Below are 24,137 nucleotides of genomic sequence, written 5' to 3' on the forward strand. Positions count from 1 at the left end.
TGGGGCAGGGCTGGCAGCAGCCTGACATTCCTTGGGTAGGAATGCCAACCACCAGGCCTCCCAGCCTACCGTGGATCCTGGCGAAACTCTTGGTGATGATGGCTCGGCAGCCCAGGTGCCGGGGTTCCAGGGCTGCATGCTCCCGGCTGGACCCTTCCCCATAGTTTTCATCTCCGACCACCACCCACTTGATGCCACTTTTCTGTTTGAGGGAAATGGGTATGGTTTGTGAGGGGATTACAGAGATGGCAGGGGGCTTCAGGGGTTGAGAAGCTGAGAGATCCTAAGGGACCAGGGTCCCCAAGCTCCACCCAAAGCCCTGCTCTAGGTGTGAGGGGTCTTCACAAGCCTCCAGACAGATGAGTGGGGCAGGCACTGGGGGACCTTGACTTTCTGGGTCTAGTCCTAGCCCTCAGCTGACAGAGGAGGAATCTGATGGGAAACGACTTGTCCACAGTTACACAGGCAGGGACAGAGTTCCAATCCAGTCCTCCTCCTCCACCTCAGATCCTGCCTTCTACCTGCTCTGGGCCCCAATCCCAAAGCTGCATCCTCTTGGGACTGCTCCTCAGGGGCCCTCCCCTGGCTCCCCTGCCCGATCCCAGCCCACAGGACAGCCAGTATGCCCCAGGAAGCCCTGCTGACCAAGGTCACCCAGCTGCTGAGAGTGGGTGAGGGAAGCTGAGCCTAGGGGTCCAAAGTCTCCTCCAGAGGCAGGTAGGAGGCATGAGGAGGCCTCTGCCAGCCTCCCAGTACCCTCACTCTGGCTCAACTTTCCTAAATCTTGAAATGCATCCTTGTTAACCCTTTCTTGGTGAACTCCCTCCCTACTCTGGAAGGGTTGCCATCTTCCCCCACCCCAACCATGGCCTGTTCTTGGCTCCGAGGAGCTACGACAGCTGGTCCTCAGACTTACCCTGTGTGCCATCCCTCCTGGCCTACCTTGTAATGGCGGGCAGTGTCTGGGACTGGCCCAAACTCCTGGGTCACAACATTTCTCACTGAATTGGCTTTCCCATTCTCTATGTTGATGGCGCCAATCAGCAGGTTGTTGGAGATGTTGTCCAGGTGGCCCCGGAACTTGAGCCAAGGGCCAGCGGCAGAGATGTGATCAGTGGTACACTTCCCCTTGACCTGGGGGGAAGGGGTCAGGGAGAGCAGAGGTCAGACACTCACACCCACGTGAGGTGTGGAGGCTTCAGGGCGGCCCAGAGCAAGGCAGGACAAAGGAAAGCAGAGGGGTCTACGCTGCACAGGTGAGTTACCCAATGTCCTAGACCAATGACCTAGACCTTTTCCTAGAGGGTGGATTTCTAACAGGGTTACTCAGGGAGATGGGGGAACAGCAATTGCCAGCCATGTGCCCATGACCGTGCCAGCTTCGGGGTGGAGGACAAAGACAGGACAGAGCCCCGATCTCACAGGGCTTCTGATTCACCTCACAAGGGCATGCAATACAGATGCTGACCACTAAAAAAGAAAACATAGGGCAAGGACATCTGGGAGGAACAGCTAGCCTTGGGGGGCCTGGGAAGGCATCATTAATTCCTGCCTTAATTGGGGGAGGGGGCTTAGAGAAGGCTTTGCAGAGGAGATGGTTGCGCATTCAGCAAAGAGGAGGCTGACCATTTTGGGTGGAGGGAATTGCGTGAGACTAGGGAGGAGAAAGCATGAGGCGCCTTGGGGGCAGTGGAGGGCAAAGACCAAGAGGCCAGCAAGGTGACCAGCCTGAGCCACACGATGCTTGGGGAGGAGGGTGAGTTCCCTGTGGGCAGGCTTGGCACACAGGAAGCATTTCCTATACATGAGACAGCTGGGCAGCGGCCCTGGCCTGTCCAGAGCTTAGCCTGAGGGTGGATCCGTGTGCACGAGGGGACAGGCACACACTAGATGGGCATCGTGAGAGATGAAGGAGACCTGAGATGGTTTCACAACTAAACCAGGGCCTGGTGACCAGTGATACCAAGGTTACAGAAAGTGAGGGGTATTGGGACAAGTGGCCAAAGGTCACCTAAGCTCGAGACACAAGGCAAGGCCCTCTAGGAGGAGACAGGAAATGTCCTCTCATTGGGAGCTGGAAGAAAACCTGGGTGTCACCTCATGATATGGGGTGTTGGGAATGACAAAAATGGCCAAGACCCCCTCCCCCAAACAAGGGGTGTGGACATGGGCAGCTGCTAAGGTCTTCTCAAGCTCACTGGCCAGGTCCTAGGGGGCATCTGAGTCTGAGCACTCTGGACAGATGCAGGCCAAGGCTGACAGCAGGCCCAAGATCCAGGCCCTCGCCAAGGGCCTAGCCTGGCCATCTCTGGGCACAAGCTCTTGCCAAGTGGGATGTTCCTTCTGTCAGAGACCTAAGAGGCCTTTCCTAACTGTGGGCCCTGGGACAGAGATGGGGAACAAAGCAGACACTCTTTCTGGAGGGAGATGTGGAAGCTGAGGCCAGGACAGCAGGCAGGAAGACACTCCATCCTGCCCAGAGGCCCAGTGGGTAGTGCCTACTGCCTCCCTGTCCCACCTTGATTAGGATCTGCAGATCCTCAAGATCTCTGCCGTCCCACTTGTCAAAGGGCTCCAGGAGCTGCAGGCGTTGGCTTGTGGGGCTCACATCCACACGCAGGGCACTGCCGTCTTTTGGGGGGTGCTGGTAGGTGTCCTGCCCAGGGTCAAAGTCCTGTCAGGGGGGGAAGGAAAGAGGAGAGATGTCAGCTGTGGGAGAGAAGCCATGCCTCGAGTCAACAAGAACCAGGGCCCCGGCTTCCTGGGTGTCTGGGCGTGCGGCCTGTGGCTCCAGGGCGAGGGGCTAACCCCCCACCCCCCAGGCACAGGGCATGGGGAAGGGGATGTTACCGCTCTGGGAAGCTCATCTGCATCAGGAGGCTCGAGCTTGAACTTTTTGCCGTCTTTGCCAGTCAGCATGTCTGTCTCTGGGTTGAATTTGAGGGTGCCGGCAATGGCCAAGGCGGTGACAATCTGCAATGAGGAGAAGCCTTGAATGTGGCACCTTCCACATCTCTCCATTCCAGAAGCTCAGATCTGCCCTCAGAGGAGCTGTGCCCCAGTGGGGCTGGGGGCCAGGGACCCTTGGCTGGCCAGGCCCAGCCAGGCTGGCCAGGCAATCAAGGTCACCAAGGTCACCAGGAAGAGATGTGAGCTGCCACGTGCACACGAGCTGCATGCTGCACTGGGGGGCCTCAGAACTGAGCCTGGCTCTGGCACTCTGAAGGGGAAGCCTTTGTGAAGTGCCCATGTGTGCCATCTACACTGTGCCTGCCTCACTGCCCCCTGGGGCTTCTGAGAAGAGATGCTGGGCTCCTCGAGCTTGTCTCCTGTCACCCAGGGTTGTGTACACAGCAGCTAACTACAGCCACACTCGGCTGGTCCTTACAGGATACTCAGCTGGGGGATGCCACCGTGCACAGAATGTGGGTCTGGCCTCAGGAAGATCTGAGTTGAAATTGGACCTCAGATGCTTCCTTGATGTGGACCCTGGGCAAAACTATTAGCCTCTGCCTGTTTCCTTAATTGTAAAATGGTGCATAGTTTTAAGGATCAAATGAGATGGTCATTGTCAAGCCCAGTGCCCAGCACACAGTAGGAGCTTACTAAGGGCTTCCTCCCTCTTCTGCGAGGACAGCCCAGAGAAGGGGGAGGCTGCAACTGTGGGCACAGCAGAGGAGGGGCTCACCTCGGGAGAGGTGACAAAGGCATGGGTCTCAGGGTTGGCGTCATTGCGGCCTGTGAAGTTCCTGTTGTAGGAGGTGACGATGGTGTTCTTCTCTCCCTTCTTGATGTCTTTCCTGCAGGGGCACAAGAGGGCAGGGCCCTGGCCTTGAGCCCTGCCCCTGGGCTGGGCTGGAGGTGTCCCACCTGACGCCCCAACTCCACTCTGCCTTCCAGGGCAGCAGCCCTGGCCAGCTCCTCACCTGTCCCACTGGCCGATGCAAGGGCCACAGGCGTTGGCCAAGACGACACCTCCCACGTCACGAAGGATCTGCGCCTGCAAGAAGGAAGGTGGAGTGTCACCTGAAGCTGGCCTCATTGGGCTCTGGCCTGGTGGTCAGATGTCACTGGGCAGCTGTAGGCAGCCCCATGGCTCCTGGAGCCTGGGCAGGCTGAGAAGCAGGGAGACACTCACATAGCCGTCTCTCTCAATGGTAGCCCGGATCTGCTCAGAACCGGGGGTGATGGTAAACTGAGACTTGCATTTCAGTCCATGGGCCAGGGCCTGCTTGGCCACAGCCGCTGAGCGCCCCATGTCCTCGTAGCTGGAGTTGGTGCAGCTGCCAATCAGCCCTGGGGGAGTGGGGAAAGGAGAATAAGGAAAGCTCATGGAGAAAGGGGGGGAGGGGCTTGTTCCCCAGCCCAGAGAGGGAGGCCAAGCCTGGGTACTCAGCCTTACCACCTGAGGTCACCACAACGTTCTGGAGCTAATGGGTGTGGGATGGCCAAGACCACTACTGAACCCTGGCAAATCGAGTCTAATGAAGGAGCCAGGGCTTGGAGAAACAACCCTTGGAGCTCAACCTGGCCCAGCCCAGGGGAAAGGGAGGAGGAGGAGGAGGAGGAGGAGGAGGAGGAGGAGGAGGAGCCAGGCTCCTTCTTAGACCCTTCTGTCATGGAGTTCTCTCTGTTACAAGATGGTGGTCCACGACCAAGGCTGAGATCTCTGGCCACAGGGGGATGGTAGCCTCCAGGCCAACTGGGGTATGGATGAATGTGCACCTTGCCAGCATCTCTGCTAGGCTCAGGGACTGCAGAGACTGACACTCACTCCTCAGGGTAACAGTTTCTTCTGCTCCCCTGCTGTCCACCCCCAGGCCCTGCCCAGCCTGCCTCTCCAAGGCTGACTCCGGCCACCCAACGGGGTGTTAGGACTGTCCCCAAAGGGCCTCCCTAACCCACCATGGTCCCTAAGAGACAGCTAGGAGAGCCCACTGGACTGGGTGTTTTCTTCACCTCAGGGCAGAGCAGCCTGGGTCCCGTCCTCCCCATTCCAGCCCTCATGCCTGCGTGCAAGTGCTCACCCACTCGGATGTCCAGTGGCCAGCCTTCCTTTTCTGCCACAGCTCCGACATTAGCCACAGGGTGGGCCAGGTCTGGGGTGAAGGGCCCGTTGATGTGCGGTTTGAGCTGTAGGAGAGAACACTAGTCTCAATTTGATGGCTGGGGAAAGGGAGGGGAAGGCAACAAAGCTATTGGCTCTTCCATGATAACTGTTATAAAGAAAAAATCCCAGAAACTTCCTTGAAATTCCTCCTAACAAGATCAGCTGTGCATTCCTGTTTGAGATGGGGGAAACTGAGGCACGTGACTGCAAGTGCTCACGTCACAGTGACTGGGGAAGCCAGACCTGGCTGTGGCCTCGTCCCACTACCCCCACAGGCACTCGTTCCAGAGCGGAGAAAGGATGGGGCCCAACATGAGGCTAGAACCAGAAGGGCCCCAAGAGGAAAGAGGCCCAGACAGGGGCTTGAACCCTGAACCAGACTCCTGGCTGAAGGCTCTTCCCAGTGCACTGCCTGAGAGAACCAGGCCAGAGCTGCCCATGTTCTCTAGAGGCTCTGGGCAGCATTAGGAGAGGCAGACCATCCGCTGCCTGATCCTGACCCAAGGGAAGGGTGCCAGGATGCAGGGAAAGCAGAGCTGCTCCTGAGCACCTTGAGATGGCACCTCAGGGTGCCTGGGGCTGCTCAGTGGCTTTCCCTAAGGGGCATGCCCAGTCTTTACTGCTCACATCCTTTCAGCCATGAGGATGTGGGGGCAGAGGACAGGGGCAAGGACACACTCCCCAAAGTTTATAAAGCCCCAGCTAAGGAGACAAGGGGACACAGGCATGAAGATGGCCTGCAAGAGGAGGGCAGAGTTGGCCTTCAACCCGTAGGCCCGCCTCCCATGCCTCCATCTGAGCAGAAGGGCCAGAGCTGCTGACCCATCCTCTATCCAGTATTTCAAAGAAGCCACCTACCTCCACCTCCACCACCTCTGGATGGGATGAGGGGAGCCAAAAAAACAAACGTTTGTCTTCAGACCCATCCTTTAAGCACCTGAGCATTCCAGGCCCTTAAGCACTGGCCCTGTACACTTTTCCCATGCCCTGAAAGATGCTGGGCTGCCAGCCCGTCTGCGGTGCACAACGCTCTGTGATGCCAGAGGGCCCACCCAGACAAGTCCCACAGCCCCAGAACGGCCCCTGCACAGCCCGCACCATGTCCTGCCCTCCAACACCCAGGGCTCAGGGTCACTCTTTACCTCATTGAGGTTAATTTCAATCACTTGGTCATAATGGCAGCCAGGGTCAGGCACCAAGTGGTCCTTGAATTCATCAGCCACTTTAGCAATGTCTGAAAACAGCCAAGAAGCCAGGTCAACCATTCCATCCAAATCCATGCAACAAACACTGGTTCAATCCCCACCATGTGCACAGGCTGTGCGAGAGCCTGGGGCAAAGGCATGGCCCTTGGCTCTCAGGGAGCTCCCAGTCTAGCAAGGGGACAAGGTGTGGGCAGGAGAAAGAATATAAATTAAGACCCAAAGTGGTGAGTGAAAGACCCTGCCTGCTAACTGCCAGAATCAAGGCAGCTTCCCGGAGGAAGGCCTGAGCACTGACAGATGGCCTGACAGCTTCTGCCATTCTGAGTCCCCACCCCACTTTCCACACATAACTCTCACTTCTGACTGAGAAATGATTAAGCAAAAATGGCAACCACCCTTGACAATGATCCAGTATCCTGTCCTATCTCCCACCCCTATCTGTCCACCATGAACGCGCTTCCCCAGCCCTGACACCCCCTGTTCCAAGGGCCTTCCCAGCTTTCATATTCTGTTTCTCTGCCCCTGCAGCCCTGGCACAGGACAAGCAGATGGCACCTCCTGGCCTTCCTGCCTCCTCAGAAGGCTCCCCCAAAGGATTGAGAGGTTTTGGGGTCTCCTCCTCGAGAGGCATGAGAAGCATCTCCTCCCACCATCTCCTTCTCTTACCGCCCCGGCCGGTCTTGCTCAGATATGTCTTCATCCTCTGGTTGTAGGGGAACACAGAGGTGGTGGCTCCTATTTCCGCACCCATATTACAGATTGTCGCCATGCCTGTAGGGAGAAATTTACCCAGTGGGGCTGAGCACAGAGTGGTATCATTTATACATCTGCATCGTGACCCTGACTGGCTGGGTGGGTGCCCAGGCACTCTGCCAGCACCTCCAGAGCTGCCCCTTACCCGTCTCCCCCCACCACCATGTGGGACCTACAGCTCTGCTATGACCCCTCCACTCCTACAGGAACTGCCAGGCCAAGGCCAAAGCTAGAGAGAGGTGTCCTTGAGGTTCAGCTCCAGCTCCCTTAATGTGCACAGGCTCCCTCTAGGTGAAGGGGGCTTTACTAACTGAAACTTGGCACTTCCTTCTGTTACCTCCCCAAGAAAGCTTGGTGTGGAGGTTTCTGCAGGCTGTGTAGAGTGGGAAAGGGGGTAGAGGAGAGTCCATGACTGGGGCCGGAGGACGTGGAAGGCCCACCCAGCTCTGCTGTGGTTGGATGCTGAGAGCTGAGCCCAGCCTTCCCTACCCTCCCCTGCCCAACCTCCTAGATGGGATGTGGCAGCCTGGCACATGCCCACCCTCTCTCCAACTTCTGGATCAGACCATCACCCAAGATGCCCCTCACCAGTGCAGGAGATGGAATCCACGCCAGGCCCATGGTACTCAACGATGGCCCCCGTGCCACCTTTCACTGTGAGGATGCCAGCCACCTTCAGGATCACATCTTTGGGAGAGGACCAGCCCGACAATGTGCCAGTTAGCTTCACACCGATCACCTGTCCGGGAAACCCAGAAGTGAGGCAGTGAGGGCAGAAGGAGCTGGGGGAGCCAGCCTGGGAGGTGCCCTGACAGCACCCCACCTGCCTCTCCAGACACCACCCTCACTATCTCACCTTGGGGCATTTCAACTCCCAGGGGATACCGGCCATAACATCCACAGCATCAGCTCCGCCAACCCCGATGCAGATGCCCCCCAGGCCGCCGCCATTCGGGGTGTGGGAGTCTGTGCCGATCAGCAGCACCCCTGGGTATGAGTAGTTCTCAAGGATGATCTGGAAAAGGTGTCAAGGATGGGAGCTGAGTGCTCAGTGAAGGAGGGGGGCCAAGGAAGTCACCTCCCCAGACCCCTTGGGTGCTCAATGAGCCTTTCATTTATTTCATTTGTCCACCTGGAATTTATGGAGCATTTCCAGCTCTACAAAGAACCACACATCTTGGTGGAGCTGCAGACCAGCCCCATGAAGAAGGCACTAGCAGCCATATCAAACCTACTTTACAGATGTGTCTGTGGCAGGGCGAGGGTGACTGCCATTGGGTCACAATCTGACCTCCGTCCCCCAGAAGCAGCTCAGACACAGTTGCTCCTGAAGAGGTGGTGCCTCCCTCCCCCACGCCATCCCCTCTGGATAGGCCTGCATTCATCCCTCGCTTGCCCCTTCTTCACCTGGTGAATGATTCCTGAGCCTGGCTTCCAGAAGCCCACCCCATACTTGGCACTTGCTGTTGCTAGGAAGCTGTAGACCTCCTGGTTAATGTCCTATTAACACAAGTGAGAAGGAAAAGTTGTTAGGAAGAGGGTGCTCTGAGCCAGACTCGGCTTCTGCCTGTGGGCCCCAAGGGGTGAGAGACCTCGGGCCCAAGAGAGGAAACTGAGGCCCAGGGACACATAGCAAAAGAATGAGCCTGGAAAAGCCAGATGACCCACACCACTGCTCAGGACTGGGATGTGCTTAGGATGGAGGAAGAGGAAAGAGCCCAGTGGGAACCGGGCACCAAGCCCAAAAGAGCCAATGGGGGGTTGGGGGGGAGGGGGAGAAGGAGGCTCCTCCAACAGGAGGAAGCTCTTCCTGCTTCCCATGGGGGCTCAGCTCTCTCTGGACAGAGGGTCCTTCAGTGGGGGCGCTTGGCACTCCCAAGCTGTGTGCCTGTGCGCAAGCATGTGTGTGTGTGGGGGGAGGGGAGGGACAGAGTCCCAGGAGTGTCTGTGCCAGGGGATCCAGGAAGTCAAACCTACTCCCAAAACAGGTGCTGGTGGAAGAGAGTTGGAGCAAGGGCAACAGAGGGGCACGTGAGGCAGGGAGAGTAAGAAGAGGCCCACCATGGGCCAACCTGAGGAGGGATGCACGTGGGGGTTGTAGGGTCAGATCTCTCTTGCTGAGTGCCCTGGGGCAGCCCCTCCAGGCCTACTTCATAGGGTCAAATGTTTGAGGGGAGGCTAGACACTGAGGAGAGCCCAGAAGCCACATCAAAGCTCTGAAATCCTGATTTTTGGCAAAGGCCCGAGCACATTCTGACTCTCCTCTGTGTGTTTTCTGGGCCGTTCTAAGTCTCACAGAGCCCAGTCTGGGGAAGCCCCCCTGGCTCGCCCCCTCCGTGCTGCTACTGTACCTTGGCTCGCCGGAGATCCTTCTCACCGCCAACCTGGGCTTCAATCAAGTGGTCACAGTGGATGGTGGACGGTACAGCCACCCTGGGCAGCCCGCTGCTGATGAACTGCAGCATGGCCATCTGCGCTGTGGCATCCTGCATGGCCACGCGGTCTGGCCGGAGCCGCAGGTATGACTTGCCCCGCTCAATTTCCTGTTTGGAGGGGTCATCCAGGTGGCCATACACAATCTTCTCGGACAAGGTCAGTGGCCGGTTCAGCCTGTGCAGAAGCAGGAGGTGGGCAGGGCAGGGGCCACCTGGCAGTGCCAGCCCCCAACCCCCCCTCAGACCTTGGGCTTTCTTCAACTGTTTCTCATTATACTGATGCCTTTAATTTTATAAGCTGAGTACAGCCCTCCTCCTTCCCCACTCAGTGATCCAATCCCTTGAATAAAGGGGAAAAAACAGTCCCTCAAATCCAGGTGCCACATGGGCCTCATCTGAAAGCATGTGCAGTATTTCACACCTGCAGTCCCCCACCTCAGCTGTGAAGGGAGGTGCTCTTCCTCATGAAGACACTCTTACTGCCCACCTCCAGGCCTTTGCTCTGGCTGCAGCCTAGCCCTGAAATGGCCTCCTTTAAAGGGCCCCAGCCCCACCCTGTCCCTAACTCATATTTATTTTGCATGGACTCTATACAGATTTAGCTGAGGAAGCAGGTTGTCTCCTTAGGACAGAAGCTTCCTGAGGGCAGAGGCAGCCCTGCAGGCCTGACTTCCTGCCACTTACTCCATCAGTCCCAGAAGCCCCTTTCCTACCTCTTCCGGACAATGTTAATATTCTTCTCCAGAAGCTCATACTGGATGTAACTCTGGGGCTCAAAGTGGCTCATGGACACCTTGGCCCGCTGACACAGGATGGAAGCCACATGGTACCTTCGGAACCCAATGCCCAGCACCTTCTGCAAGGAGAGAGGGGACAAAGGGAGTAAGTGATGCCCAGCATGCAGAGCCACGGGTCTGGATAAAGTACTGCCTGTTCAGGCCTGGGGGTGTCATGCAGTTTTAGGACTGACCAGGAGGAGCCAAAGGGGAAAGAACCCCGAGGGCAGGGTTCCAGTGGCACAGGCGCTTGCACTCACAACCCGCAGCAGCCTTGCTAGGGCAACCCCTCTGAGGCCTGCCAAGTGCTTCTGGTAAGGGCAACACGGCTGCCCCTTGCCATGGCCTCATTCTACACAGGCTAATGGCAGATCAGGTCTCCAAACTCCCTGCTGCCCACATGCCATGAAAGGCAGACAGATCCAGGCATGCTGAGGGCACAGCTTTGAGAGCCCCTACTTGCTGGCTACCTAGAAGAGGGATCACAATGCTGTGGGAAGAGCACTCACCTAGGAGTCAGAGGGGCCTGGGTTCAAGACTTTGCTTGAACACTAACTAGCTACTGGAGGCTGGGCACTGCCCCTCTGGACCTCAGCATCCTTCTCTACTTAGACAATGGTAATACTGACACTCCTGGGCTACTCGTGGGCCAGACATCAACCCTCCAGTGATTGAGAAATGTCCGCCTCTAGAGCCACACCTGAGGAAGTGGAATGATGGGCAGGCCAGCTCTGAGGGGCCTGCTGGGCCCCCTCTTTTTTTCTCACTGAGCCAGCCCAAGCTTCTGATGCCTGCTGGAATGGGGATGCTGCCCACACCACACACCCAAGAGTGGCACTGTATGGACAGAGGAAGTGAACCAAAAGGCTGAACCAAGACCCCAAGACAGGCAGGTCCAGGGAAGGGACGCAGGTGGGAATCCTGGCCCTGCCACCAGCCAGCAAACAGGCCGTGGGAACCTCTGCTGCATCCTCCCTGCGAGGAGGATTAAGGCACAGGGTAAGCCCCCATGGACTGTGACCAAGCCACCCACAGCCTCTCTGCTTAGAAGATGGAGGGGTAGACCAGACAATGATGACAGTCTTTAACATTTCAAACTCTCACCACCAATGCAAACTGGCACCTTGTGAGAATTGCCAGGGGGAACAGAGAGTTAATAGTGACTGGGCCAGGGGCCAGCCTGGGTGCAAGGCAGCTCTCTACCCACTGGGCCGTAATGCCCTGGCATTTACAGAGCACTAGGCATCTTCCAAAGCATTTAAAGACATCCTCTCCCCTGAGACTCTCAAACATTCTGTAAGTCATCATTAGAGGCAACATTACCCCCATTTTACAGATGAGAAAACCAGGGCTCAGAGTGGTTATGTAGCCAGCATCAGAGGAAGGCCCTAATTCCACACCCAGCCAACGTGCCCTTCACCTGCTAGTCTGAACACAGGCCACACCCCCAAACAGCGTGGACAACAGCAGCTGTGTGCACTAGAACAGCACTCCAGGGCTTAGAAAGCACCCTGGGTGGTAGGTGCTATTACTATTCTGAGGCAGAGAAGGGACTTGCCCAGAGTCACACAGCCAGTGTCTGAGGCTGTATTTGAACTCAAGTCTTCCTGACTCCAGGCTTGGCCCTCTATGGACATCGTTGATCTTTAAGGGAAAAATACATCCACATATACACCAAAAAGCATTTTCATGGGTGTCATAATCAAACACACCTGTTATTGTTCTGTCATTCAGTCACATCTGAGTCTCCACGATCCCACTGGGGGTTTTCTTGGCAAAGATACTGCAGTGGTTTGCCATTTCCTTTTCCAACTCATTTTACAGATGAGGAAACTGAGGCAGACAGTATCTGAGGCTGGATTTGAACTCAGGAAGATGAATCTTCCTGAATCTAGGCCCCTACTCTATCCACTGCACCAGAAAGGATTCATCCTATTGTAAGACTGGCATAGGGAAAAGGGAAAAACACCAAAAAATCCCTCCACACCTTCCCATCCTATATAATTCCTGTCCAGCACACTGATGGAATTCCTTGTGTTCTTTATCTTAAAAGGTACCAACATCATACCTAGCTGTCCAAATTAGCTCATGCTCCATCTAAGATGTGTCTGCCTGCAATACTGATGGATCAATTCAATAGGCTGCCTGTCACGATCTGAGTAATAGGGGTTTTCATCCACTTTGTTTCTCCAGTATAGATGGTTAGACCAATCTCCAGCCGGTTTCTAGGAATAAAAATAGAAAGCCAACTCCTAGGAGAATAGAATGACTACACAAACAGCTAATACAACTATACAAATTCAATCAACAAACATTACACGTTTCCAGTCGAATCACCATACCTCTTTGGTGTGGTGTTTGCTCACCCCTTCTCTATGCTTAGAATGTCATCCACTCTCACCCCCTAGAAATTCAGATTCTTTTTGGCCCAACCCAGTGGTCACCTCTTCCATGAAGGCTGCCCCGATCCACCCTCCTTACTGTCCTCTGAAGAAAAACCTCTCTACCTTGGACTCCAAGTCCCTCTGCTCCACACTGTTACTTGCATGACCCTGGGAAAGTCACTTTCCTCATTTATAAAGAGTCAAGAGGGAATTTAGGGAGCAGCTGAGTGTATTCCACTGTAAATCCTATGACCTCAATGAAGTGCCACCAACTGGCTGCATGGTCATGGCCTGCTTGCTACGTTTCTGAGCCTCAGTTTCCTCACCTGTAAATAAAGACAGTTGTAGTTCAACCTCCCTCCAGGGACTGTTGGGAAGGGAAAAAGAGACAAGGCTGATGAAGTAGCACATGAACGGAGGCTTGCTTAGGAAACACTGGAGATCGAGCAAAGGAGACCAAGGGCGAGAAAAATCATGTGGTTTACAAAGGATATTTTGTCTCCTTAAAGACATGTGCCTGCGCCCAAGTTCCCCAGCCTTGACAAAGGACTTCGCCCCTCTCTGGTCCCTCGGGTACAGCTTGCTGCTGATGGAGGGCATGGCTTACAGGCAGAATGGCAGGCCCAGGTCTGGGACAGGCCAATGCAGGGACTTGCCTTTCATAAGCAGATGGACTCTGCTACCAGTTTTGTTTTGTTTTATTCACCTGGGGCTGGGGAGTGGGGGAGGAGTGAAGTGAAGATGTGAAGAAAATGTTCAATGCAAGGCAGCCTCTGAGAGCCTGAGTTTTTTTTTTCCAGGTTGTGAAGTTTTTTAAATTTTTTTCCTTGTAATTAAGCTTTTATTTATTTAGTTTTAGTTTTCAACATTCATTTCCACAAGATTTTAAGTTACAAATTTTTCTCCCCATCTTGCCCCTACCCCCTGTCCCAAGAGAGCAAGCCTACTGAATTCCCCTTTCCCCGCATCTGCTCTTACATCCTCCCCCATACCACCCTAACTTTCTAGCAGAGCAAAATGAATTTCTATACCCCAGTGCCTGCATATCTTATTTCCCAATTGCATGTAAAAAACAATTTAAAAAAATTTTAACATTTGTTTTGAAAACTTTGATTTCCAAATTCTTTCCCTTCTTCCCTCTTCACCCACCCTTACTGGGAAGACAAGCAATTCAATATAGGTTGTCCATGTGTAGTTACACAAAACGTTTCCATAGTAGATATATTGTGAAAGACTAACTACATTTCCCTCCATCCTATCCCGCTCCCCACGTATTTTATTTTCTTCTTTGACCCTGTCCCTTTTCCCCCAATCTGTCCTCCCTTCTATCATCCCTGAGCCTGAGTGTTCTTACCAGTACAGGGAGGAAAGTACCAGGCTCGAGGCCAGGGACTTGGCCCCCACCAGCTGCTGCTTCTTCTCAGCCTCCCCTGCTTTCCTGACTTGGCTTCCTTGGGAAGTGGCTTGAGAGATCCCCTGGGCCTTCTAATGGCAGGACGCAGGGGCATTCAGAAGCAAACAGAGCTGCCTCACCTTCACAACTTTGCCTAAAATGCTGATGATGTTCAAAACAAGAGGACAATGAAGGAGTGGCCAGAGAGCTCACCAGGACACATGGATGGGCAGGCAGGTTTCCTTCCTATGCTGTGAACTGAAACTGTCCAAGGATAGCTCCTCCAACCAATTTACACTGCCATACCTAGAATTCCACCATTAGAAAGGGACTTCTTTGTATCAGCAACTTTGTTCCTTTTTAAAAAGGTAAGTTCTATCCAACTATGCCAATACACTAAGCCACCAAGGCATAGATAAGCTCATGCTCCTGAGGTAAAACCACACAGCATGCCTGGAGCAGGGCCAGGAGGTGCTAGGGGCTTTCCAGTTAGATCGGTGTTGAGAGCCTCCATTAGAGTCCATCTCCCAGGCATCACTTGAGGGCAGCCAGGGTTCTTTACAGAGTCTGGCAGGGGCCTAAGGGGCTAAGGACTACCCTCTCATTCTACAGATGAGAAGTTTGGGGCACAACAGGTGGCAGAACCAGGATGTGTACCCAGGCCCTTGGACTCCAACAAGCCTTCCCTCCTGTCCTACTGCTCCCCGGCACAAGCTCTGGCGGGTCATGGAGTAAGGGGCCATTAAGGGGCCTTATGTGGCTGGTGTCTGTGACCTAGCCTGGAAAAGCATTTCTTTGGAAAAAGGGAAAACTGAGGACAAAGAGAAGGGGCTGCACCTGGAAGGACCCATGCCAAAGGACGCCCAGAGCCTACACATATGGGTAAGTTTGACCTGCAGGTTCTCATGTCATCCTCCCAAAAGCCCTGAGAGATAGGAAGGGCCAGATGATCCCACATCAGTGATTTTACAGATGGCACTTTGTAACTATAAATAACCATGTAAATGCAAGCTCCTATTTTTAACACAGAAAGCTAATCAAAGTGGAGGAAGGGGCAGACTAACATAGTCACACTGATTTAGCTGAGGAACTGTGCAGAGGTGAGGAAGAACAATGGAGGCAGGGCCAAGGTCTTTAGATTCTCCACCCAGGACTCCAGGAGGAAAAAAGCTCAGCCCAGGACCCCTGGGCCTGGGGAGGCTCCTGACATTTTGACCTTTGAAGGAAGGCAGTGAATGGAGTTCCAGTCTCAGCAGCCTATGTCCTCACTGCCCCTTGGACCCAACGGGTCCACCTCTCCTCTCTTTGTCTCCACTAGGCCCAGTGACACCACCCTCCTTTATTTCAGAGGGAGGAGCCTGAAGACCTCAGCTGCTGATCACAGGCCAGAGGAACAAGCCACATGCCTCAGCAAGAATGTCTGTCTTGGTATCTCCAAAAGTCAAGGTACAAATGTAACTGACTGGACCCTGAAAAGCTGATAGAGATGAGATATTATTGCAAAATCATGAACTTTGGAAGTTGCTGTACTCTACCCCAAAGTCGTCCAACCATTCCTGGTCGCACCCCTGCTCCCTCTCCTTGTATGACACCATGGCTAACTCACCAGCCGTTTCAGCACACACCCCTTTGTGTTTACACACTTCATCTGTGAGGGCTCCCTGCTGGTCCTCACAGCCCATGATTCAGCCCTCTGGGTCATACAGAATGAGACAGATCCATTTTCCCCATGAAAGCCCTTCATGTATGCACCCCCTGCATCTCGGGTGATGCTGCAGAATGCCTCAGTTGCCCTCCTCTTAATTTAACCAAGTTCATCAATATCCCTCTTCTAAGTAATGCACACGGATCCCACTGGGGCCCACCTCAAGGAGAGTCTGTTTCTCTCCACTGGACACTAGGCCTGTGTGGTGGGGTGGGCACTCAATTCCCACAATTCCCTCAACTGCAGGAACATGACCTAATATCTAATATCTCAGCCAGAGGTCTAGTGACCCAAGAGACCCAACATTCCCCAGCAAGATCTCAGAATTCCAACTGCAAATTCATTTAAACCTGTCATTTATCATAAATTATATATCGTCATGGCAGTGAGGACCACAAGATGGGGCCTGACCCAGCCCCATTACATGAAGTCTGCAAGGAAAGCACCAGTCCTGTGGGGAAGGAAGGGGGTGCTGAAGCGACCATGACATGGCTCAGAGAGGTGACAGGCCAGCAGGACCCTGAGTTTCCACTAACTTTGTACAGGCCCTCCTGGCAGACAAAAGGAAACCTCAGCCTTGACCTTGGCACAGCCCAATGAGGCCTCCACACCAGGACTACCCCCTAGAATCTCTCCTGATGTCGGCAGCCAGGACAGGTCCAAATGCTGCCCAAACTCACTGACAAGCATCTCCTTTGCAACAATCGATCTTAATGATATCTTTTGGTTTTAACTTGACACCAGGCTTAGGATATCCTTCCTATATAGCCCTCTCCCTCCCAGATAGCCAGCCCAATGATAAGTTGTTTTTTAAGAGGAAGAGAAAAAAAAAAGTAAAATTAACCAACACACCGAAAACAAAATCTGAAGTGAGATGCCACGTTTGTGACCCTTAGATTCCAACCTAGACAAAGGCTCTCTGAGAGGAGGTGTCTGATGAGAAACACTGATAATGAACAGTCTGGTGCATGAGGCAAGAACATACTGGAACGCAGAGAACTGTGCTGGAGAAAAAGGACAGCCAGGGCAACTCCCGAGAAGCATGGGAGGACTGACACGCACAGATGCAGACAGAAGTCAGCAGAGCCAGGAAAATGGAACCCAGCACCTCAAGCCAAACAAAAGAAGCACCCCCAAAATCAAGAGTCAGTGGGGCAAAGTTAAAGAACAAGCCTGGCTCCAAAGAAGATGGGAGAAGCCCCACCCCACCTCAGCCCCTCCTCCATGGCACCGCCATGCTACACTGCATCCGTTTTCACACTTTTTCAATGTACTAGTCAGTTACATTGATTTTTTTCAACTTTTATTCATTTTTTTGTCTTAAAAATACTATTAATTATAATACACACATATACATACGTATATATGTACATATACATGTTACAACTCTCGGGAGGGGGAGGAGGAATTCTGGGGAAACTGGCAATATAAAAAACAAGTTAGTGATTAAAAACAAAAACAAAAAAAAAGCCTCTACTGTGTGTATAGCCCAGTGCTGGGTGCTGGGGTGGGGAGGTGAACAAGACAACAGGAACCCTGTCCTCAAAGAGCTTCTTCACAAAATCACTAAAGGATAAAACAGCTCCTCTTACAGTAACAGTTCCCATTACATTAAGTTTTTCTTCTTTTTAGCTTTTAGGATGCCTTCCCCACAACTCTGAACTGTGCTGATTCTGCAGAAGAGGAGGCTGAGATTCAGAGGCTAGTCCCGGTGACTTAAATCTGCTGTCCCCATGCCACTGTGGGGCCTCTTAGAGGCCCTCTGTATAAAGCACTAACACATCTGTGTTTCATCTGACATGATGTACACAAGTAGGGCCAGTTATAAATACTTTAATTTTACAGATGAGGAAACTGAGACTCAGAGAAATGAACTAGCTAGCTTATGGAGCCAGTAAATGGCAGAGCCAAGAGAGGAAGCCAGTTCCCCAGCCTCTAACTCTGTCCTGCAGCAGGCAGGCGTCTTCACTGCAGTGAGCAGAGTTGCCTCCAAGGAGTCTACCAATTCCCCCTCTATCAACACATGCTAATAAGCCTGGCTCTTCCCAATGCTGTCATCCAATGCCCTCCCAACATTCTGGGGGCAATTGGACACCTAGTACCCCCAGCATCTTCTCTAATTCACACCCTGACATCCTGAGGCACTTCCATATCCATACTGACAAACTTCTAACAATAGAGGCCCTCCCCCACAGCAGGGTCACACCTCAGACCTCCCTTCTCTAGGCATCACATCACCTTCAGGATCCTGGGGATTTGCTCTCTCATCATAGCCTCCTATCCCTTCTCCTTCCAGCTGGACCTACTTGCCTCATCACTCAGGCCCCTGGCCCAACCTTATTCTCTTGTCTCCTAGCTACAGGGAGGCAGATGTGGGACCACCCTGGCTCCACTTGCCTTCTCACCACCCTTCACCTGGGGGTCAAGTGACCACATCAGAGCTGATCACTCTCCAACCCATTGCCATCCTCACTCCCGCGTCCCTCCCAATCTCTGATTTCTCCATTCCTATTTCAGCACTGAGCTAATCTCACCCACAACCAACTCTAGGTCTGTAATCCCAAATGAACAGACTCCGACTCAACTGGACAGCTCCCTTTCCACTCCCTATAAGAGATGCCTTGGCCTGAATTCACCTCTCCCATTCCTCAAACCTTCTGAGCACCATCTCTCCCCTTCTCCTCACTGCCTTTTCCCTTTGGCTTCTTCTAGGATTTCACTCCAAACAGTTCAGAGACTTAGGGATGTCTAACCTGGAGAAGCAAAGGCAGGTAGGTGGTGGACAGAGCACTAGGCCTGGAGTTGGGAAGACCTCAGTAGCCATATGACCCTGGGCCTGTCACTTTTCCAGTATCTTTGCCAAGAAAACCCCCATCTGGGGTCACGTGGAGTCAGACGTGACTGAACAACAACAACCTAGGAAGACACAGAAGGGACTTGAAGCAATCCAAGATTGGCAGGTTTGTTAACTGGAGGGATTAGACTTAACTCTCCTTGGCTCCAGGAAGCCAGGAGGGCCAGCAGAGCCATCCTTAAGGAGACAGATAGGGATCCAATGGAATGAAGACCTAGCTGGCAATTGGAGTAAACCAACAGCAGAGGGAGCTGGTCGTTAGGCCCTAGGAGACATGACAAGGAGAATCTGGAAAGTCAAGGTTCTGGTCACTGGTGCCCAGAGAACCCCTGCAGCAAGACTTCTACGGTAGGCTCCCCATTCTACTAAATGAAAAGGAGGGATGAACAAGTTCTTTTCAGAATGCAGCTAACCTGAAGGGTAAAATCAGCCCTTTACACTTTTGTATGAACAATTCTGACTGGATAATATTCTAATACCTGGCTGAGGTGAATCCCAGGAGTGTCCAGGAACTCTGAATGGGGGAAAGGAATGATTCTGGCTTTTAGGGAAACTTGAGGGGGTCAGGCCAAGGTCAAAAGCAACACTGAAGGGCTTTAAATGCACAGAGTGGGGCACTGGGACCAGTTTTGGCTGGGGAGGATTGTCTAGGAGGACAGCTAAATGAAAGGGAGCCCAAGACATCATCTTTGCATTAAGGGCCAGGGCCTAACTCTGTGCTAAGGAGAGAATGTTATACTTCCTGAGGCTGCATACAGGGCTGACTTCTGGCCAAAATTCTAGGTTTGATCCTGGTATAGACAGGTCAGTGAGTTTATTCAGTTCTAAGATTACCAACCTTAGCTCTGACCACAGCCAGGAGCCTCACCAATCCAGGCCCCAAGGGGGCCACTCTAATCCATTCTAACTTCAGAGAAATCCCCTTGAATCACATGCCTGCAGGGCCCACTGCCGACTAGACACAATGTTCCTCATTAGTTCCCAGAGGGCAGACACCAAGGACTTCCTCATGTTTCAGGGAATTCATGAAGTGCCAGATACAGCACCACAAACACCCTGGGTGCTCACAAACTAACTGGCCCTAAGAACTAACCCAATGGACCAGACAGGAAGCGATGCTATGGCCTGGGGTCAAGGAGGTAAACCCAGGGCTCCCAAAGGGACCTTTGATGTGGGCCCCTAGGCCACCACTACCCTCCATTTCTGAGCTGTGCTTGTGATTTTAAAAAATTATTAATTAGAAATCAACAAAGAAGGTCCCCACAGAGGCCTGTTACACAGAGCTTTATATACTACCATGAGATATTAAATTCATGTGATGGTACCAACATTCTCCTGCGCGAACACTTCAACATCATTATCACAACACCACCACTCGCACACTCTCTGGCAGCCAGGCAAAGCCCGAATGTGGCACACTGGTCATGGGTCACAGCACAGGCGGGTCCTGGGCTCCATCCCATTGTTGGGCTCAGCAGGAGGGGTTGCCCTGTCAAGATCTGCAGTCTTTACCTCGCTGAAGTCAATATAGACCTTGTTCTGGTTCCGAGGCCCTCTGAAATCGCCTCTTCCCTAACTTCTGACAGGGCGCGAATGCCTCATTCTGTTCATGTACCATTGTTGTGTTCAGCTATCGTCCCCTTAGTTCCCAGTTCTCTGCCATCACAAACAGAGCTGATACATGTTTGTACAAATGGACCCGGCTTCTCTTCTCTGATCTCTTATGGGATCTGGGCCTAGCAATGGTACGCTGGCTCAGAGGTCATGCCTCTATTTCAGAACCCAATCGGAGTGTGGCCCAAGGCCAGGAGGAGGCCTGCCCAAGGGTCCAGTCAGCCAATGGCAGTCTGCTTTGAAGCTATGTGGGCAGCCCTTTCCCACTATGCCATGTTACTCCTTAAGCTAGGGGTTTTAACCTGGGGTCTGGGAACTTTTTTAAAAAATTAAAAAAAAAAAACTTTAAAAAAAGTTTGATAGCTATATTTCAATATTAATTGGCTCCCTTTTTTATTTTATGCATTTAAAAATATGATTCTGAGGAAGGGTCCCTAGAGACTAAACAAAAGGGTCTACAACACAAAACAGGGGAAGCGCCCTGATTTAAGGAAACAGACAACTAGCATGATGTGTCCTCTTTTCCGCTATATTTTTCTATGGAGTACTTCAGTGAGGAGCGCCCATGAGCTGGGCCCCTGGAGCTGGCTCCTTGAAAGTGGGACCACAGCTCCTAAGGGCCCCTTCAGGACTGAGAGGGCATTTCTGATGTCTGTCAGCTGCTAACTTTGGGGGCATGAGTTTACAAACAGAAGACAGCCCTTCGGCCAGAAGCTTCTACCTGGCATTCAAAGCCCTTGATGGCTGGCCCCTGCTTTCCAGCAGATTCCCATACCTTTCCTCACTTGCTATTTCAGTTCAAGTTAACCTAACCCCTTGACTTTGCCCCATCTGGGCAGTCCCTTGGTGCATATGCCCCCTCCCTCTGGTTTAGGGTTATCCCCTGCCTGCTGACATGTTTTTTGTTCCAAAGCCACCATCTTCCACAAAACCTTCACTCATCTGCCCTGCTGGGAAGGAGTTCTGCACTGGAGTCTGTCCTCTGCTGGGATCACCTCAGGGCCACCTCCTGGCTCCTGGATGCTAGGAAGCCAGGCCAGGAAGTATGCAGACAGGTCCTACTATGTGCTTCTGAGTACAGACATTGTGACCTGTCTAAGATCAGAGTAACTTGGAGGCTTGAGAGAGCTGACCAGAGGAGATATACTTCTTATCTTTGGCAGCTCCCACATGCTCCAGTGGAAACACTGCACACACTGACCCAATCACAGATCTCTGGAAATCCTGGAAGCTGGTCATTCGTCTGTCCAGATCCTGTGTCACAGGGCTCTGCAGTTGGGCACAGAGGAAGCAGGAGGGGAGACAGCAGTTTGGTCATCTCTGCCTCCTAACAAGACCCCAATGCAGCATTCTGCATGCAAGGAGATGCAGAGGGGCAGCAGCAGAGTGCAAAAGGCAAGCTGGCTAACTAACATCAAGTGCTGCTATCTTCCTGGATGACCTTGGCCCACGTCCTTGGGCATAGAAACTGAGGCCCTTGGCGTCCCTCCCAGCTCCTCAAGCCCTTCCCAATCTGTTTGTCCAGCCTTATGCCAGCTGAGTTAGGGTCAGGTGATCCCTCACTCCACCCTCCAACCAGACTGGTCTACGTGGGACAGTGAGGTGCCCCATGTACACACAGGCCCCTCTCCCCCTCAAGGCCCTTGAATCCCCCTTCTTTTCTTTCCTAAAATCCTATCCTTCCTCACTTCTCTCTCCAGTGATTCCCAGCACCATTCAAGCAAGACTCATTATAAATGACACCTCCTCCAAGAAGCCTTCCCTGATCCTCCCAGGCCAGGGGTGGGGAACCTGTGGCCTCAAGGCCACATGTGGCCCTCTAGGTCCTCAAGTGCAGCCCTTTGAATAAATCCAAACTTCACAGAACAAATGCCCTTAATAAAAGTATCTCTTCTGTAAAACTTGGACTCAGTCAAAAGGCCACCCCCAAGGACCTAGAAGGCCACATGTGGCTTCAAGGCCTCAGATTCCCCACCTGCCCCAGACCCTTAAAGCATCACCTACACCTTTCCTCCCATTATTTCATTTGTACTTTGACTATATTTTTCATTTATTTCTCTATGCCGGGATTACTCCCCCCTCCCCCCCAAGTAAGCTCTCCAGAGCAGAGACTGCTTTTGCTCTTGTCCATCTAGGACCTACCCTACATCTGACCCTTAATAAATGCTCATTAAGTTTAACAGGTGCTTCACCTACAGCTGGATGTGCCAGGATAGGCCTTCCTTAGAGAGGACTTTAGCCCAGAAGCTAGAGGGGATTCCCCTGCAGAGGGCTGCCCCCACCCTCTGGCCCAACAGCAGCAGCCTCCTGGTTGGACAAGGTCGGCCAATCCAGTCTCCCAGTCCTGTTGCCTACTCCTAGCCCAAGGGCGGTAAAGGCCAAAGGAAAGGGCAGTTTTCTGGCCTGTGTCCCACTAGTAGGGAGCCATCTTTAACTTTTACCAGCTGTCCTAGGAACGCATGCACAGGCAAACTTCACCACATATGGCAGGCAGAGAAGAGCAAAATGTCTGAGGGACCCAAGGTCATGCGCTGGGGCAGGAGGCTTGGGTTCTCCCACCCCGCTCTGCCACCTTGGACCAACTTGAGGAGGTCCAGTATGTGGGGAAGGGGACTGCCCCTTTTTCTGCCTGCCTCAGAGCACAGAAGGGAAGGGGAGAAGACCTTACCTCCACCCACAGAGAACTTCCAAAACCATTACATCAGCCAGGAAGGGAATGGATTACCCTGGGGGCAGCAGGACTTCCTGCTATGTAAGGAAAAAATGGGCACAGTGGCACAGGCCCTGCCCTCAGGGAGCTGATACTCTGCTGCAGGAACAGACTAGGGCAAGAGGAATGAGGCCCCAGAGGCCAGTGGGAGTACTCAATGCTCCACACAAATAGAGAGAACACACACCAGGGGTGGGAACGGGGAGCACGAGGTCCAAGGAGTTGGGGAAAGTCCCCTGATGCCAAGCCTTGAAGGAAGCCTCTCAGGGCAAGGCAGAGATGAGGAGGGGGTACGTGCTAGGCCTAGGGGACATTACATGAGAACAGACACAGGGAGATGGCCTGTCAGTTCTGGAGAAGACTTAAATCAGGTTATGTGAGCTCAGAGTCTAGTACTTTGCTATCAATCTCTTGCTGGTACTCAGATGCCATGTTTTACCAAGGAGCTGTTGCCATGGACACCGGACCAATATGATTTCCAGCAGCCATCCTGGCCCACTTTTGTGTTCTCCCAAGGCCCCACAGGCTTCTTCCTCCCCAGCATCCAAAGGCAGCTGGGCTTGGGGGTGGGGAGTGAGGGGGGTATATAATAGAACAGACAGCAGGCCTAGGGGCCTTCTTGGTTCTTCAGGCCAGGCCAGTTTCAACCCCATTTGGCACTGCAATGACTGTAATTCTTCCCCAACTCCCAATCACATTTTCATGGCCAATGTCCTCCCACCTCCACAATCTAATGTGAAACCGCAATGTAGCTATGCCGAGATTTTATCCTGGGAATAGAGTTTAATAATCTCCTCCCATCAGTAAACAAAGCTGTTAGTTTTAGTCACTAAGCAACAGGCAGAGGCCAAAGCTGGTCAGGCATCTTCAGGAAGGCTCAGGAGGGGCACAGGAAGATCTGCCTTCGAGTCACATTTTCCCAAAGAGCGCTGAAATGAGCAAAGAGAAGTGAAACCAAGACAACCCAACTCTGCAAAGGCAAGGTTTAATACATGGAATTTTACTGAGAACCTAAGAATCCCCACTCAACTAAAGCAACATTTATTTAGTGTGGGCAGAGCACTAGGAAGAAGATACACAGTATAGCTAAAACAGGGTTCCCCCTGACCTCTTGGAGCTGACAGCAGGGAAGGGGAATATTCAACATCACCCTCACATTCCCCCCAAACACATTACACACACGGCTATAAAACAAGTA

General features: G+C 52.9%; 1 protein-coding gene and 1 long non-coding RNA gene across 3 annotated transcripts in view; one reads left to right on the forward strand and one right to left on the reverse strand.

The window, feature by feature from the left end:
• The window catches only part of ACO2 (aconitase 2), a 31,109-nt gene that overhangs the window by 1,493 nt on the left and 5,479 nt on the right, over positions 1-24,137 (reverse strand). Inside the window, exons 2-18 of one of the 2 annotated variants that reach the window (XM_069099446.1) lie at positions 12,990-13,030; positions 12,348-12,504; positions 10,217-10,359; positions 9,420-9,678; positions 8,476-8,568; positions 7,925-8,083; positions 7,657-7,807; positions 6,982-7,086; positions 6,253-6,344; positions 5,028-5,133; positions 4,139-4,296; positions 3,927-4,000; positions 3,689-3,800; positions 2,851-2,973; positions 2,519-2,674; positions 943-1,134; positions 70-202 (exon numbers count right to left, since the gene is read on the reverse strand). In XM_069099446.1, the coding sequence (XP_068955547.1) occupies positions 70-202; positions 943-1,134; positions 2,519-2,674; positions 2,851-2,973; positions 3,689-3,800; positions 3,927-4,000; positions 4,139-4,296; positions 5,028-5,133; positions 6,253-6,344; positions 6,982-7,086; positions 7,657-7,807; positions 7,925-8,083; positions 8,476-8,568; positions 9,420-9,678; positions 10,217-10,290 (1,987 nt within the window). In that variant the 5' untranslated portion in view covers positions 10,291-10,359; positions 12,348-12,504; positions 12,990-13,030. The remainder of the gene's footprint in view (positions 1-69; positions 203-942; positions 1,135-2,518; positions 2,675-2,850; positions 2,974-3,688; positions 3,801-3,926; positions 4,001-4,138; positions 4,297-5,027; positions 5,134-6,252; positions 6,345-6,981; positions 7,087-7,656; positions 7,808-7,924; positions 8,084-8,475; positions 8,569-9,419; positions 9,679-10,216; positions 10,360-12,347; positions 12,505-12,989; positions 13,031-24,137) is intronic. The other variant, XM_069099445.1, reaches the window with a different exon arrangement.
• Positions 13,088-16,381, forward strand: LOC138169861 (uncharacterized). The gene is made up of 2 exons (XR_011170482.1): positions 13,088-14,424; positions 14,669-16,381. It is a non-coding gene; the product is annotated as an uncharacterized lncRNA (long non-coding RNA).

Source organism: Petaurus breviceps, unplaced genomic scaffold, assembly GCF_028583685.1.
Source record: "Petaurus breviceps papuanus isolate PSGF00001 unplaced genomic scaffold, PetGlider_PUasm1.0 379, whole genome shotgun sequence".
Classification (NCBI taxonomy): Eukaryota; Metazoa; Chordata; class Mammalia; order Diprotodontia; family Petauridae; genus Petaurus; species Petaurus breviceps.